At 43.3% G+C, this 17,424-nt stretch overlaps 1 protein-coding gene across 1 annotated transcript in view; it reads left to right on the top strand.

Moving 5' to 3' along the window:
• The window catches only part of Cc2d2a (coiled-coil and C2 domain containing 2A), a 73,305-nt gene that overhangs the window by 43,958 nt on the left and 11,923 nt on the right, over positions 1–17,424 (top strand). Inside the window, exons 18-26 of the mRNA XM_036200346.1 lie at positions 1,076–1,253; positions 1,777–1,933; positions 4,660–4,807; positions 6,892–7,030; positions 8,961–9,164; positions 11,162–11,254; positions 12,347–12,438; positions 15,090–15,257; positions 16,888–16,993. Coding sequence (XP_036056239.1) covers positions 1,076–1,253; positions 1,777–1,933; positions 4,660–4,807; positions 6,892–7,030; positions 8,961–9,164; positions 11,162–11,254; positions 12,347–12,438; positions 15,090–15,257; positions 16,888–16,993 — 1,285 coding nt within the window. The remainder of the gene's footprint in view (positions 1–1,075; positions 1,254–1,776; positions 1,934–4,659; positions 4,808–6,891; positions 7,031–8,960; positions 9,165–11,161; positions 11,255–12,346; positions 12,439–15,089; positions 15,258–16,887; positions 16,994–17,424) is intronic.

The following is a 17,424-nucleotide window of genomic DNA, read 5'->3' as shown; positions in this document are numbered from 1 at the left end:
TTTGAGGCCAGCTACATGAACCCTGTCTCAGGAAAAAAAAAAAAAAAAAAAAAAAAGTTAAAGTGATAAATGTTATGTTTTACATATTTAGACACAGTAACATTTCATTGATATCCTACCACCTCCAAAACCTATATCTGTTTTTTATTTTAAGGTTTTACCTTTTACTTTTGTCAATAGGCTGTAATTGCTATTGACTAGCAGTTTTTGGTAGTGTCTCTGCAAATATACACAGTACAATTAAAGGCTATGCTTGAAGGCTCTGGTCTGCTTTCAACCTTCCTGGCTAAAGGGTTATTGTGCTTCAGCTGTCTCAAAGTGCCAGAATACACTGTTTTGTGATTCAAAAGATCTTTAAAAGTAAGACCTTCTCTGTGAAGACATTATGAAAAAGCTTAGATCTTAGAGAAAGTGACCTCACCTAACTGCTAAAATGTGCTACTCGATTTTCTTTGTAAAACCTATTAGCTTAAACACAAGTTATTACTGGTTCTTATAGTTTAACTCCTTTATTAAAAGATTTTGTTGTTGTTTATGTGTCTAAGTATGTATGCCACATGTGTGTGGGTGCTGTGGAGGTCAGAAGAGGGCATCAGATGGGACCCCCTAGAGCTGGAGTTACAGGCATTATGAGCTGCCTGACCAACTTGGGGGGTGGCACCTGAACTCAGGTCCCCTGGAAGAGCAGGAAATACTCTTGCCCACTGAGCCATCTCTCCATCCTGAATTAATTCCATTGAACAAGGAGTGTGTTTATTAAGATTTTGTTTTATATGTGAACATAGTCTCATTTAAGAAAATCAAGGAGGCTGTAGTACAACAGGGATTGGACTCTTGCTCTGTACCCCCATACCCTTTTCAGTACCTGTCAATGGCTTCCCCATTAGCTCCACATCACAACATTTGATTGCAGCAGGCTCCTCGAGACCTGTCACTGTTTGGGTCCCATGGGGACTGACATGACCAACAGAGTTGCCACCGTGTCCCTTGTCGTGTTCAGTATCCGCATAATGAATCCGTGGTGCTCCTTAGTAAGCTAACACTAACTATAGCTGTGAATGGTCTCATTTTGCAGGGCAGAGGTCTCAAGAAGGGAAGACGTCAGGAGGCGCTCTGTGTACTTAAAGGTACTCTTCAACAGCAAGGAGGTGTCCAGGACTGTCAGCCGGCCACTAGCGGCAGATTTCCGAGTTCACTTTGGACAGATTTTCAATTTGCAAATATTCAACTGGCCAGAGAGCTTAATGCTTCAGGTATGTCTGTTAACTATAGTCCCCGCCCTGAGAATTTTGTGGTCATTGAAGTTATAAGATGGTTTTAAATCATCTACAGGACCCCTTAGATATCAAATGTCTCTTCATAAAGTCAGTGAAAACAGATAGGTCACCACACTCACTGTCTAAAAAGACTGGTAAGGTAACTGCTGGGACCAGAGAGCTCTACAGTTGATTTTCTGAAGAAATACTTCAAATATGACCATCTGTTGAGATCTGGGCATGCTTTATTACTGTCTTCTAGACAATGTTGATAATATTAATAATGTTGATAATATTAATTATCACAATGCCCTATCCCAGGAAATTAGAGTAACTCAGAATCAGGCTGTCAACTGCTTGGTCACAAAAACAGTATATATATATATAATGGTACCCCAGGCCCCATAAGGATGCAACTCAAGGCTGGGCAGACCAGCACAAACACTGAGAATGTAGACGGATACCTGAGAGCACGTTCTATAGGCACTGTGACTGGCTGAGTCTCTTCTCTGGGTTTCAGGTCTATGAAACTATTGGTCACAGCAGTACCACCTTGCTGGCTGAAGTCTTCCTGCCTATCCCCGAGACTACCCTTGTCACGGGAAGGGCCCCCATTGAAGAGGTGGAGTTCAGCAGTAGCCAGCACGTGACTCTAGACCACGAGGGAGTTGGAAGCGGTAAGCAAAGCTAATTGTTCTCAGTAGCTCATGGTTTTCACTGTCAAATTTGAATATATCTTTTTTTCACTTCACAGAGGCTTATGAATTATCACCAAATAATTATAAAATTGGTATCAAAACTTCAAAAGAAGCCAGGGATAGTGGCTCATGCCTGTGACCCTAGCACTCGGGAATCAAAGGCAGGAGGATTGCCAAAGTTTGAAGTACAGAATAAGACCCTGTCTCAAAAAGGGGGTGGGAGGCAGAAACAGGGCCAGCAAGACGGCTCCGCAGGTAAAGGCACTTTGTGCCAAGCCCGAGGGACTCTGAGCCTAATCTCCAGGACCCACGTGGTCATTCTTTTCAGTCCTTAACACATGTTCATAAGATAGATGCTTGTTTGCCAAGTCATTTCTCTATACATGTATGACTGCACTACTATAAAGTATTTTGTAGTATAGATTTAATATGATCTTTGATGCCTTAATCAGACTTGTAATAGTCTTTTGTAAAGAAATAATTTAAAATGAAAATGAAGTATTTGTGCATAAAAAAAGATATACCACAGTTATATAGATGTATAAGGCTACAGATACTAACTTTAACCATTATCTGGAGATCATTCACTAACGTTCTCAATTCTAAATTCTAATACGGTGTGTGATGGACCTTCCGGCTCCCTCCACCATGTTTCTTCTTTTTAACCTTCGGGATTATCTTTTTCTTTGACTGCTAGAGTCCTCCAAAGCCATCACTTCACTCTTTGGCCATATCTAATCATTGAAATTCACCACTGTTTTCTGCTTTCCACTTCTTGTATCTGTCAGCCCTAAAAATTACTTAGTTATTTTCCAGTCATCCTGGTCAGATTGATTGCTTTTTACTTTCATTGGACTCTCAATCATTTCTTTTTTCATTCACTTATTCATTCCCATTTTCATCAACATATTAAAAATTCTAAATATGTTCAGTATTTTAGCACACGCCTTTAATCTCACTGCTCAGGAGGCAGAGGCAGACTGAGCTCTGTGAATTCAAGATCAGCCTGGTCTACACAGCAAATTTCAGGACAGGCATGGGCTACATATGGAGACCCTGTTCCTCCACCTAATTTTTCCCCCAAATATTCTCTGATCATTCTAGTAACCAATCTCCAAACTTATTGACCTAATTCTGCTGCTTTTTATTCATGGTGTCTTACTCCCTCATTTGTCTGGTTACTTTCTAATCTTTAGTTCGTATCTGAAATTTCAACTCAAAAATACTTTGAGGCTCCAATTCTAAAAGTCTGGAGATTCGGGATTAGCTACAGGTGAGATCGTGACAAGCTACACGACTTCGGGATCCATGTATCCTGTCTAAATACCATCTTCCTCATTCATAAAATACAGCCCGTGGTATCTCCTTCAGTGTGTAAGACAAGGGTGGTACCACACGGGGTAGTGCTATTGCCTTATTTTAACAATAGGAACTGTAGTTCTAGATGGTGAAGATACCATAGTGCTTTAAAAATCTTTATTTCCTTTAGTTAATTAAATGTAACTGTATAGACAGATTTTATCATTAATTTCCAACTTGTGGAGTCAGCAGCAAAGCCTTATATATAGTGCAGCCACAACAGTTTAACTCTTACTTTGCCTGTTGCTTGCCAAGTCTCCAGAGGTCTCTAATGTCTCACTTTCTTTCTTCAGAGACATTATACAGAAAGTATTTCTTTTGTTTGTTTGTTTGTTTGTTTGTTTGTTTGAGACAGGGTCTCTCTACATAGCACTAGATATCCTGGAACTTACTATGTAGATCAGTCTGGCCTGGAACTCAGTGATCCAACCTGCCCTTGTATGGCTGGCCAGAAAGTGTTTCTTTCTTTCTTTTTTTAAATTTTATTTATATTTCTGTATGTATGAGTGCTCTTGCATGTATACCTGCATGCCAGAAGAGGGCATCAGATCCTGCTGTAGGTGGTTGTAAGCCACCATGTGGTTGCTGGGATTTGCACTCAGGACGTCTGGAAGAGCAGCTGGTGCTCTTAACCGCTGAGTCAGTCATCTCTCCAGCCCCCAGAAAGTGTTTCTAATCGGGCTTCCTTGACCACAACTTAAAAAAGTCCACACCCCTGCTCCCTACAGCATACTCTTTCCTTATATCTCCCCTATTATCTTCTTCCTTGGTGCTTACCACTCACCAGTGCGCTAAGCATTTATCTCATTTATTAGCTTCATTATACACACTCAAACATAAATACCATAAGAACAGGGCTCATTAAAATAAAAAAAAAAAGCTCATACCAGCTCATTTTCTTTATTTCGTTTAAATTTGTTTCTTTACTACTAAGTTCAGCCTAAAACGAAGTAGGAACTCGCCATAAATGTCTTAAATAAATGAACAAATACCTGCTTCTGAAATACTTCTTAGCAGAATGCTATCATTTCCCTTATATGTAAAAGATCTACGGTTCAGAGAGGCTAAGTAGCTTTTCAGAGTTCTCACAGCTGTGAAATGGCAGAACCAGGACAGTGCACAGAGATGGTCTTAAGGAGAGCACACCGTGGAAACCCCACTGTCGGCTGTTAGAGAGCCTGATTCTGCGTAGCTTCACCTGAAAAAGTCTAGTGCCATGGGCTTGGATTGTGTACCAGATCCCACCACCTCTCGCCCAAGTTCCATCTCTCTGTCATCAGTACTCTTAGCAGGTCTGGGCTGTCTCCTTTCTAAACTCCATCCTGTTGGCCTTGATGTTCCCTTAGGAGTGCCCTTCTCCTTTGAAGCTGATGGCAGCAATCAACTGACTCTTATGACCTCAGGGAAAGTGTCCCACAGTGTGGCGTGGGCTATTGGAGAAAATGGGATTCCTTTAATTCCTCCACTGTCCCAGCAGAACATCGGATTTCGAAGGTAACAAGACTAGAATGAACTGGTAACCAGTGTCAGTATTGTTATTATAACACAGAGTGGGGAAGCTTGGGAGGTCATGTTCTTTCCTTTTATTTCTAGCAGTCTGTTTTCTTATGGTACTTTTACATTTTTTTTAAGATAAAGTTTAGAACACTAATCACCTGAAATATATAGGATGGCCATTGGTATCAGATACACTAAAAAAAAATTTTATTTAATTGTCTCAGAGACCTTTTATGTTCTTTTCTCACCTCATGAACAGGGAGGTGTGCAGCATATAGTTATATATTTCTTTCTCACTAAAGGTTATTTGATAGTGACTAGCAGAGCTTGCTGGATGTTGGAAACTTCTATTCTCCAGCTCTCTTCCTCAACTGCTAGATCTTCCCCACTGTGATATACTGTTGGTCCACGCAGTCTGCAGCCTGGAAACCTGCATACCTCTACCACCTCCCTATAGATACATCACCAGTCAGCCACCTCACCATTCAGGCCATGGTTGCATCATCTCTGAAGTAAAAGAATATTTAGAACCAGGAAGATGATTCAGGGGGTAAAGGTATTTGCTGCCAAGCCTGACAACCAGTTTAATCCCTGGAACCCAACTAGCAGAAGAAAACAATGGACTATTGAAGCTTTTCCATCATCCACAGACAGGGTATATATGCCCATACCTGTATGTGCACACATGCACACACACATACACACACACACACACACACACACACACACACACACACACACACACTGTAGATGTATTTCTAAATAGTCTTATTAAATAAGAAACACAGAGCCAATTAAAGAGTTAAAAGCCTGGGGCTGGAGACATGGCTCAGTGGTTAAGAGCACTGGCTGTCCTCCCAGAGGATCTGGTTCAATTCCCAGCACCCACATGGCAGTTCACACCTGTCTGTAACTCAGTTCCAGGGAATCTGACACCCTCACACCAACACACATAAAATAAAGTTAAATAAATTATAGGGAAAAAAAAAAGAGTTAAAAGCCCAAGAGGTCAGAGCACTAGTGAATAGCCTTTAGCTTACCACCCACTGCTATCCTTCCCCTGAGACCTACTTCCTGTGTGTCTGTCTTTTTATTGACTTTCTGTTCTGCCTTCTCATTGGTTCTAAACCCAACCACATGAATTCTTCATCACTGCCTGTCTATACAGACCTCCAGGTCTCTATGGTTGGTACTTGGATTAAAGGCATGTATCACCAAGCTGGCGATGTCCTTGAACACAAAGACTCTGCCTGCCATGTGATCAGATTAAGGGCGTGTGCTATCACTGCCAGACTTCTTTTAAATGGCTTGCTATTAGTTCTGACCCCCAGGCAACTTTATTTATTAACATACAAATAAAATCACATTTCAGCACAAATAAAATATCACCATCACACACAGACACACACACACACACACACACACACACACACACACACACACACCCCACATGCGTGTGAGGAAAATGATGTATCTCCATCATAGAGAAGACACTTTTCCAAATGACTGCAGCATATGGGAAATCAGAATGAGGTCTGGGTTGTCTGCTTCATGCCCTACATATCCCCATACCAACCTGCCATAAGTAAATGCAGCTCTGCACCAAGTCAAGAATCACTTCTGACGGAGACCTGGCTGTGCCCTGCAGCTAGGCATCTTCTGATCTTGACACTGGAATTTGGTGCTGAGGATATCCCCTAAGCTAAAGCTTTGGCCCCTCCAGAAGTAAAGCAGGGAATGCGCAAGTAAAGTGTGATAAATCCCTACCTCAGCCATGCTGATGAGCATGAATCTCCTTTGAGTTCTGTGTCCAGAGCTGCTGTCAAAGTGGTCTGGAGGTGAGGCAGTCAGAGTTCCCTGGAGCACAGGGGCCAGGATGCATTGGATAGAGTTGTGGCATTGGCTTCCATTCCTAGTCCTTTATTGCCTTGTAACATATTTAATAATCAAGAACAGGAAGTGGCTCGAGTCTCCGTAGTAAGTTTCCTCTTGTAGAAGGTAATGGCTTCTGTAGGCAGTGCTGACTCTGCTGGTCAAACTCCTGATTGCTCTTCCTGTTTGTGTTTGTGCTGTTTTTCCAGTGCTTTGAAGAGGGCAGATGCCATCTCATCCATTGGCACATCAGGGCTGACGGACATGAAGAAGTTGGCCAAGTGGGCGGCGGAGTCCAAGCTTGACCCCAATGACCCCAACAATGGCCCTTTGATGCAGCTAATCTCGGTAACATGGCCAGAGATACCTAAACCATTTCTAAATTCTGAGATGATACAATACCTTGCCCTTGGCATGCATTTTTTTTTTTTTTTTTTTTTTTTTTTTACGGTTTTCTGTACAGCTATTGAAGAATGTAAGAACTGCCAATCACAGATTTAAATCTCAGCTCTGCCACTTTTCTGGCTGTGAGACACAGTTGAGCATCAATGATCTAAGCCCTGAGCAGCCCTCATAGTAGATGAGGAGGATATAAGCCAATGTACATAAACTCTTAGATGGGCATACAACCACATACAATAAATATAATTAGTTTGTTTTGTCCCTGTTTACTAAACCTCTGAGAGGCCCTTAAAGAAAGACTCTATTTCTCCACTACACAGAGAGAAAACTAACTTTAGACTCAGAGCTGTTTGCTCACAACCACACTGATAATAACCAGATCCCAGAGAACATGCTCCTCTTCTTATGCGTTCAGTACTGATGGAGCATTTTATGAAATTTGTCCACAACCATGTGATCCTGAACACACCCAACTCATCTTCCTTGGAATCAAATACAATGGGTTTAATTGTCTCAAAACTACTGTAAGCAAGTAGGTGGCGCCAGGTGGTGGTGGTGCATGCCTTTAATCCCAGCACTTGGGAGGCAGAGCCAGGCGGATCTCTGTGAGTTCGAGGCCAGCCTGGTCCACAGAGTGAGATCCGGGACAGGCACCAAAACTACACAGAGAAACCGTCTTGAAAACAAAACAAAACAACAACAACAACAAAAACAAACCAACAAGTAGGTGTCTTACAGGGTGGCCGTACAATAATACACATGCTCATCAAAAACAAAACAACAACAAAAACAAACAAACAAACAAACAAGTAGGTGTCTTACAGGGTGACCGTACAATAATACACATGCTCATCATCATGGCTTACCAGTGTTGTGAAACTTTCATTTTCATCCCAGTTTCAAGACAAATCATTTTATTCAGTCTTTGTTCCTTACAATGGTTCCTTCTGACATGATGCTGCTTAGTAGAGAGAATAGTCCTGTCAGAAAGAAGCGCCTATGTCACCTCAAGTGCAGAATAGTTCACAGAACATTTTCACGCCATGTCTTAATTACTATCTTGAAATCAGAAATATATATACTTAACTATCACATCCTTTATTTTTTTTTACCCATTAGTTTTTCTATGGAAAAACAAAGCACAGGGGTTTCCTTCCAGCTGGCCTCTCTTTATGGGCCAAGAGTTTCTCTAAGCAGGGTCCCCTTTGCCATCCTATGGCCCCAGAAAGTGCCTGCTCATTTTCCAGCTCTTCCCAGCAGGAGATCACAGCTGGCAAAGCACCAAGCCTAGAGGCTAGCAGTGCCTGAAGGGAATGCAGCCACTCTGCCAGCTTCCCTGTGGTGTCCAGGAGCTGTCCTTCCTGGGCCCTAGAAGCTGGCTAGCCCATGTCCAGCTCTGGCTCACTCTCAGTAACCAAGGCCATGAGATGCTATTGAGACAGGAGACCATGATGATCCTGGGGACTGAATGAAGCCAACTGACAAGGATCCTTGATCTATACATCTGCACATGAGAATTTAAAAGTCACACACATTGGATACACATTGAGTATCTTAACTGAGTAATCTTATTCCCTGCAACCTGACACAAAGCTCTCCATTTTTACTTTGCATGTTTTCATAACAGGGAAGCACAGATACCAAAAATGAAATTAACTTCTAATATTTTTTTTGAAAAATGATTTATGGTGATGTAAAAAAATAAAATCCACTGAGTATATACAGTAGCATCTGCTTGCCAGCCTTGTTTTAATGTGACTTACCTTTCAGTTTTGTTGGTCACAAACTGTTCGGCATTCCCGGAGCTCAGTCAATGCCAGTGTCTTTGGAAAGCCTCTGCCACTAACTGGAACTGTGTGTTTTCTTGCTCTTGGAGGTTGCTACCAGTGGAGAATCCTATGTCCCCGACTTCTTCCGACTGGAGCAGCTGCAGCAGGCATTCAACTTCGTCTCGGAAGAAGAATTAAATAGATCCAAACGGTTCCGGCTTCTCTGTCTTAGAAGCCAAGAGGTGCCAGAATTCCGGAATTATAAACAAATTCCAGCATATGACCGAGAAATTATGGAAAAGGTATTCCAGGTAAGAAATTGTCCGAAGAAGGTGGGTGGTGGCGATGCATGCCTGTAACTCCAGTACTCAGGAGGCAGAAGCAAGAGGATCTCTGTGAGTTTGAGGTCAGCCTGGTCTACAGAGTGGGTTCCAGGACAGGTAGAGCTGTTACACAGAGAAACTTTGTCTCGAAAAAAAGAAGAAATTGTCCAACAAGGTTAGTGAACTGTCTGCTGTGGCACTGGGCACGCTGCTGGATATGCACCTTGGCACTGTTCTCAGCAATGCTGGATCCTCTACTTCAGCAGTTAGAATTGTGAGGTTGAAAACTATCTTCTGAGCTAATATTACTAATCATGCCTGCCTTAGTCAAGGATTCAGCTCCACTTAGGTAGCATAAGTCTATGCTAAGCACACTCGAGGACACAGTGGCAAAGCACAGGGAAAACAAGATGGGGAGGGTTTGAACAGCCAGGGCAAGAAGGAAGCCCAGGACCAGGAACAACATCTAAGGGCAGAAGAGGATCAGAGGCTGGGCAGAGGACAGATCGCAGAGAGGTGGGACCTCTGGCCCTTGAGGGATTATGGAGAATGAACTGTGTTGTTGGAACAAGCCAGCAAAAGACAGACACATCTGTGTGTGAAGAGGTCAGTGGAGAGGTTCTGGAAACTAGTGTGATTTTTCATGTAGGAACTATTTTTAGTGATTTGGGGGCTTCCTGGAATTTATCTGAACCCACTATTGAAGCCCCTCAGCCATCAGCTGTAGTTGACTAGACAATGAAATCCCCTAAAAGTCTGAAAATAAGGATGGAGAGATAGGTCGGTTGTTAAGACCTCATGTTCTTGCAGAGGATGTGAGTTCAGTTCCCAGCACTCAACATCCATAACTCCAGTCTCAGAAGATCTGATACCTTCTTCTGAACTCCATGGACACTACACACATGGTGCTCATATGTATATACATGCAAACAAAATACAAACATAAAATTAAATAAATCTAATAACATAATTTTTAAGATTAAAAATAAAAATTATGAGGATAGTGGGATGCATCTATGCCTCAAGTCCTCCTGGATGCTCAGGCACTTATCTATCGGGTCTGGGCTTCTGGAATAGTGGCTTCCTTCTCATCCGCAGCTAGGCTTCTCCAGTTGACCACATGATCACTAGTATCATCCAAGTGTGTATCTGTGGGCTTTAGGCAATGGAGACAGAGGTGCCCTCCTCCCTCAGGTCCAAAAATCTTGAGGAACATCTCTGAGTCACTGGGTCTAGGTTAAAAGGCACTGCTGGGCATTCAACTATGGTGGGGAATTGCATACCAGGTCATAGAGTAGATTATCTAGATAGGAAGAATGCATTGTAGTTCCAATAGCATTTCTTATAAATCATTTTTAAAAGATGGTTAAAAGGAAAAAGGGAAAGGCTACACAAAAGACTGTTTTAACTAATTTTTAATTTTCTAGTGTGTAAGGGCAGTTCAGATGTGAATTAAAAACTCTTGTTTTTAATATGGTAATCCTGAGGGATATCACACTTTTTATCTGTGTAAAAGGATAAGCCTGAGTAGATGGAAGCCAAAAGAATCTATTACTACCCTCCAAATAGCTGACCCTAGTCAGCTGTAGCCAGATGCCATGTGATAACAGTATGATTTTCACAAAAGCTTTTCACTATTTTTATAATTGCTTTATTTCACACTGACAAGTTGAAATGTGAGGAGGGATTGACCAAGTTACGTGGTTAGCTTTTGAGCACCCTGAATGGCAATGCCTTCCTCTGCTTCTCCCATGGTGTCTGTTCCTTCCTGTGTGATTCTTTGACTTAATAGTGTACAGGCATTCCAACCAACAGGCTTGGAATCCTGCATGCTGCATCCGACCAGAGGTCAGGAGGAAGGTAGAAGGAACATTAGACCATGATTTATGACTTAAGCCAAATGTGATAAATAATTCCCCAACCCCGAGAAAAACATCAGAGAACACTTTAAAAATCATGACATTATGATGTCCCTTTAATTTTAGGACTACGAGAAACGATTACGAGACAGAAATGTAATTGAAACCAAGGACCACCTGGACACCCACAGGGCCACAGTGGCCAAGTACCTTCAGCAAGTAAGAAAAAAAAAATCACTTAAAACCATCTTCACAGGGGAGACAGCCAGGATTTTAGGATGGGAGTGTCTCTGCCTTTATAAATGCCTGTGGCATCTTATGCAAGCCACATAGTCTCTCCAGGCTTGTTTGCCCACATATATAAATAACTGATTGACAACTCTGTTTACCTCTTAAATATATGAAACCACGAATCTATGCCATGACTTATACTGCAGACTGTCATAAATGGGGCATGATTGCAAGGGACTCTATTTCTGAGTCCTGTTTTTCCTGAGTGCACCTATGTTGCACTGCTTTACAATAAGCAGTGTAAGGAAAGCAAGAGTTTCTGAACTGCCCTTACACACTAGAAAATTAAAAATTAGTTAAAACAGTCTTTTGTGTAGCCTTTCCCTTTTTCCTTTTAACCATCTTTTAAAAATGATTTATAAGAAATGCTATCGCAACTACAATGCATTCTTCCTATCTAGATAATCTACTCTATGACTTATGTACAAAAAATAATGACTAACTGATGGCAACTAAGATGTTCCTTATTTAAATTAGAAGGTGAAATATTCTGGATAAGTAACATGTGCTAACCAATTGTACCCCTGGAACTCCAGGTGAACCATTCTGAGTAGGAGAGAGCCGTAAGAATCTGTTCTCAATTGTACATGCCTCAAGACTGGTCCTATTGTTTTCTATTTATTGTTACTGTATTCATTCAACAAAATATTGCTATCTTACATTTCAGAAACTTTTATATATTTCTAAATATATAAATATATTTCTATATTTCTAAATATATAAATATATTTATATATTTCTAAATATATAAATATATTTCTAAATATATTTATATATTTCTAAAAAATATAACAGTGAGCAAAATGAAAAACGAACAAAAAGCCAGTTTCTCAAACTCCACCCTTCCAAAGTTTATAGTCTTGTTGTGGGGGTGGAACTAGAAAGTTTATGGCGATAGAAAAACTGGTGGGGGTGAGCTGTCAGAGGGAGGACTATGTGACATCAAGTCACTCAGAGAAATCGAGTCAATGGTGTTTAAATAACATAACTGCACTAAGTAACACCGATTTCTTTTCCCAGGTTAGAGAATCAGTGGTAAATCGCTTCCTAACTGCAAAACACCATTTCCTTCTTACTGATTTGGTAGTAGAAGAAGAAGTCCCCAATATCAGGTAAAACTAATCAGACAAAGCTACTACTGTAGCTGCCTATGTTTTATTCCTTTACATGGAAGATGCATGTAAGATTCGGTCATTACTGTCATTACCCAGTAATGACAGTGTTAGTTGAGGGATTTATATCAGGGCAGAGCATCCTAGGGCCGCTCCATCCATTTCCAGTAGAGCCCATCCTATCTTCCTCTACGGCCAAATCCACCTCGGTAGCCCTTGTATTTCCCAGTGCAGTTACACTAACTCTGACAGCATCCCTCCTACACATCTTCCCTGCTTTCCTAGTCTCCTGATACCATGCTTCCCCATCCATCTCACACAGTGAAGATGGCTGAGACCACACCCTCTGAGGTTCCAGGACCACAACAGACAGCCTGGTTCTACCACAGAGCTGAGGTGTGTGCTTGCTGAGGGCCACATGGAAAAAAAATGGACATTTACATGGAAGCTGGGCACTGGCTTACTTGCTTGATTCCCTGTCAGACTAATCTTCAGATAGTCTCAGTCAGGTGTGGGTACACGGAAGTGAAAAGATAACTTCCTATAAGGGTGGTCTTGGGGAGGGGGAGGCATTCACTTCATGACCCTCTTTCTCAGTGGTCCAGTATCCGGCCTTGTGTAAAGGTTATTTCTAGGGATTCAAGAGATGGCTCAGAAGTTTGGAGCACTTAATGCTCTTCTAGGGGACCTAAGTTAGGTTCCCTTCATCCACATTGGGCTCTTCATAACCGCCGGTAAAGCCAGTTTCAGGATATCTCTTCTGGTCTCCATGGGAACAGGTACATACCCCCACACAGACACACACATTACACACAATTAAAAATAAAATAAATCCACAAAGCTTATTTCCTCTGCATGCACTTCTTCTTCCCTATCAAGCCAAGAAAGAAGACATGGTACTGTCTGTGGTGGCCCCTGGCAACCCCATCCATGTACCAAAGGGAACAGTGACCACCTGAATATCTGCCCAACCTCTCTCTTTGCTATAGCTTTTCATTGAATATTTTCAGACATCAAAGTTACAGTTAGCACAGATGATGATGTTCATGCTGTTTTATTTCTTTCTTTTCCTTCTTTTTTTTCTGCTTTACTTTCTGCATTAAGTTCTGAAGGCTCGGGGTATGTTCATTCTTTTTTTTTTATTTTAATTTTAGTTTGTTCTTGGCTATAAGTTACAATGCTTCCATTCCTGATAGTCTCAGTTGATAATATGCTCCTAGGCTGGTTGCTAAGGAGGACGCATCAAAGTCTCACCAGAGCAGTCATGATGTGGGGAGAAAGCATGGGCACGGGAGGAGATGTGTTGTGTCAGGGTGCCTGGCAAACTCTCAGGCCCCCATCTTTGGGCTAGGTAGGTGTCCCAGCAGAGTGACTAGAACAAGGCCTGAGTTTAAACCCTAATTCTCTTCCTACACTAAGCAACCTTCAGCAATCAAGGCATCTATCAGAGTCTCTGGTTTCTTTATCTGAAAAGCATGGTAAATGTAAAGACCAGAACTTTCTGAGGTCAGGTTTCTAGCGCTCCTCTGACTAATACGGAAGACATTTATACATGGTACCTAGTCTGTCTAGGACACTAGATACCGATCTGAGCCACTCCTGGAGCCCCCATGGCTTCCTTCTGAGTCACACCAGTAGTGCTCAGACAGCAGCTGCAGGCCTTCCTTCATCCTCAACCAGTGTGTGTCACGTGTAAAGAAGGCTCAGGCAAGAATCTGCTGGGCTGCCGGTGGCTGGCTGTGTCCTGTGGCTAAAGGCACTGTCACACATCAGCTTCTAGGCACACGGTCAGGTCTGTTTTCCCCTTTAGTTCCTCCCACGACTCACTGACCTTGCTGCTTCTCTCTGTAGGCAGTGTGTATAGCAGGGCCTTTCAGTGAACGGCAGAGAGGCTTCACTTCCTCCTGCCAGCTTTCAATTGTCTTCACCTCCAGCACAGTCCCTCAAACGCTGGTCACTGCCATCCCAACACTCACTCATTTAGGGTATCTCGTAAATGCGAGACGAGTGCCGGGGTGCTCTGCACCCTTCCTCACTAACCCTCTCAACTACTTCAAGACGCTAGTGCACGTGAGGGGACAGACTCCCAGAGGTGAAATTATTTGTCACGAGGCAAATAGTGGAGCCAGGATTCACACTCAAGCCCGGATAGCCTCAGAGAGCAAGAGGCAATATCCAGAAACTTCCCAAGAAGGCCATGTGCACTGTCAGGTGAACGGAGCTGGCTAACACTGCTCTCGGGGCTCAGAGGCAGGGCTCCTCCCAGCACAGGCAGCTAGCTCTCCAGGGAAGGTGGCAAGACAAGCCTGAGGTGGGGGGAAGGGTGGAGAGCACAAGGCATGCTTCAGGAGCTGGTGAACAAGGTAGAGAACGAGGCAGGAGATAAAAACGAGAAGGGGGGTTGGGCAGGCCTGACTTGACTTCCACTAATGAGTGGCAGCTGGAAAAAAATAATAATAATAAAGCATGCAGTGGGAATCCCTCCCTACCCCCACCTGGCTTCGTAGAATTTTTAGAAATCTTTCCACCCTCCTTCAGAGGAGAGTGTCCAGGGGTCTCTGAGAGACTTGAAGCAGCGTTAAGGAGGCCATGTGATGATTTTCTAGACCTTTCTTGTCCACCGAGTCCTAATCCTGTTCTGTAATCATTAGCATCTTGGGCCTAAGCCTTTTCAAGCTGGCAGAACAAAAGAGGCCACTGAGGCCACGGAGAAAAGGCCGGAAGAAAGTGACAGCCCAAAACCTGTCTGATGGCGACATAAAGCTGCTGGTGAACATTATCCGGGCTTATGACATTCCTGTGAGGAAGCCCGTAGTGAGGTGAGCGCCCTAGGAACAGCCTCGGAATAGAATGTGCAGAGCCCCAGACAACCTAGTCCTCTTGAAGTTTTAATGTAATGGGACTTGACCATTCTCGCTGAAGCCCCACCCTCACTGTTCGGAAATAACAGAGGCAACTTGGGCTCAATGGTGGGGGTGTGGGGAACATCCTGTGGAACCCAAGGACAAGTGGCACAGCCAAGCCACGTGATAAACTGTGGGGACCCAAATGGCTCTCCTAAGTCCTCCTTGTCTCTCCTACTTGCCTCCCTCTGAGTGGGCTTCATTTTTCTCATGTGATGAAAGTACTATGCATCCACCAACTATGTATGCATCACCTTCTCAGGAGAGAAGCTGGGTGCTCACCAGGGTCAGATGCTGATAACCCATGGTCTGGTGGGCTGCAGCAGAGGCGAGGTTCAAGAAATGGGCCTTAGCTGGACAGTAACATAAGAAGTGTCTGTCCATGGTTGGCCTCTGTTACCTGTTGAGGGAAATGAGTTATGACTATGGTGGTTCAGCATATTGGGGGAAATGGAGAGAATATGTCTATAGTGGGGTCCAGTTTGAGTTTCTTATAGAGACAGAGGGATAAAGAATTGAAATTCTTTGTTGTGGGTACCCTTGTTGCTGTAACGGAAGAAAGTTGAACTTGTCCCTTCTCCATGTACAGTACCATGGTAGGCACATTCACATGCGTCATTTCACTTAACCCTTGCCACTATTATTATCTCTATCTTACCAGGTGGAAAACAAGCAAAGAAGGTGTATGTAGCCTGGCCCAGGTCATCCAGCACTATCAGATTCCAGAGTGCCAAGATAGCTTGTGGCATCTTCTTTCCTCTCTAGGTTCTCCCTTTCTCCATCCTTCTATCCTCTCACCCCCTGATTTTGCCCAATTTCTCTTTTCCTATTTTGTGTGTACATTTGAATGCATGCTATATGAACACATGTGTATATGGGTACATGCACCTTTATGCTTGTGTTCAGAGGCCAGAGGAGGATGTCCGGTGTCCTGCTCTATCACTGTCCACCCTAATCCTCTGAGATAACTAAACATAGAGCTAGGGTGGTGGCCAGCTAGCCCCCAGCTGCCCTCCTGTCTCCCCCTCCCACAGTGCTGGAGTTATAAGTGCATGCACAGTCACGCCCAGCTTTTTATAGGGGTGCTGAGATCCAAACTACCATTCCCATGCTTGTGTGGCAAGAGCTCTTACCCATGGAATCTCTTCAACACCTGCCCTTTTCCTTTACTAGTTCTTCATCCTGTTACAGAACTTCTATTGATACAGTGAAAGGGAACCATAAGGAGATGGAGCCAGGACTCTGCTCCAGAGAGGGACTGGGATTCACCATGAGTCAAGGCCCCTTTGAGTGGAGGAGGGGACAAGATACCCTTTCCTCTGCTCCCAGAGATACATGAAGGCTTGGGAAGGGAAGTTGGGGAAGGCCTTGGCAATCATAAGCTGCCCCAGGATGGACCAGCACATACTCAAAGTCTTCTAGATGTCAACAAGCTTAGAGACAATGGCTACTCTGAGAGCCACCAGCACCTCACGTCTTCAAAGGAACCATCCCAGTAGGCAGACTGGCCTTGTCATTTACTCTTTTCATACCTTTTCCCTCCTAGCAAGTTTCAGCAGCCTTCGAGGTCTTCGAGGACTTTCAGTGAAAAGCAGACTGCTTCCCCCAGCGCACACAGTCCAGTGCACAGCACAGATTACCCCCTCGGCCAGGTGAGAGAACAAGGCTGGGTTTCTGTTTTAAATCCTGTTCTGTATGTCTTTAAGAGTTGCCTTTAAGGGCATTGGCTATAGTTCAATTGGTTTAGTGTTTGTCTAGCATTCACAAGGCCCTGGGTTAGATCCTTGGCATTGTATAAACTATAGTCCTTGCACTTGGAAGGTGGAAGCAAGAGGATCAGAAGTTCAAGGTCAGGGGCTAGAAAGACAGCTCAGTAGTTAAGCATACTTGGCTGCTCCTACAGAGGTCCTAGGTTCTATTCCCCTCCTGGCAACTCACAATTGTCTGTAACTCCAGTTCCAGAGGATGTGATGCCCTCCTCTGGCTAGCCTCTGGGGGCACCAGGCATACATTTGGTACAGACAAACACTTGTGTACATAAAATAAAAATAAATATGCAGGCATATGCCTTTAATCCTAGCAC

This window comes from Onychomys torridus, chromosome 10 (genome assembly GCF_903995425.1).
Source record: "Onychomys torridus chromosome 10, mOncTor1.1, whole genome shotgun sequence".
Lineage (NCBI taxonomy): Eukaryota > Metazoa > Chordata > Mammalia > Rodentia > Cricetidae > Onychomys > Onychomys torridus.
Note: the sequence above shows the minus strand (reverse complement) of the source record. Positions and strands in the feature narration are given on the sequence as shown.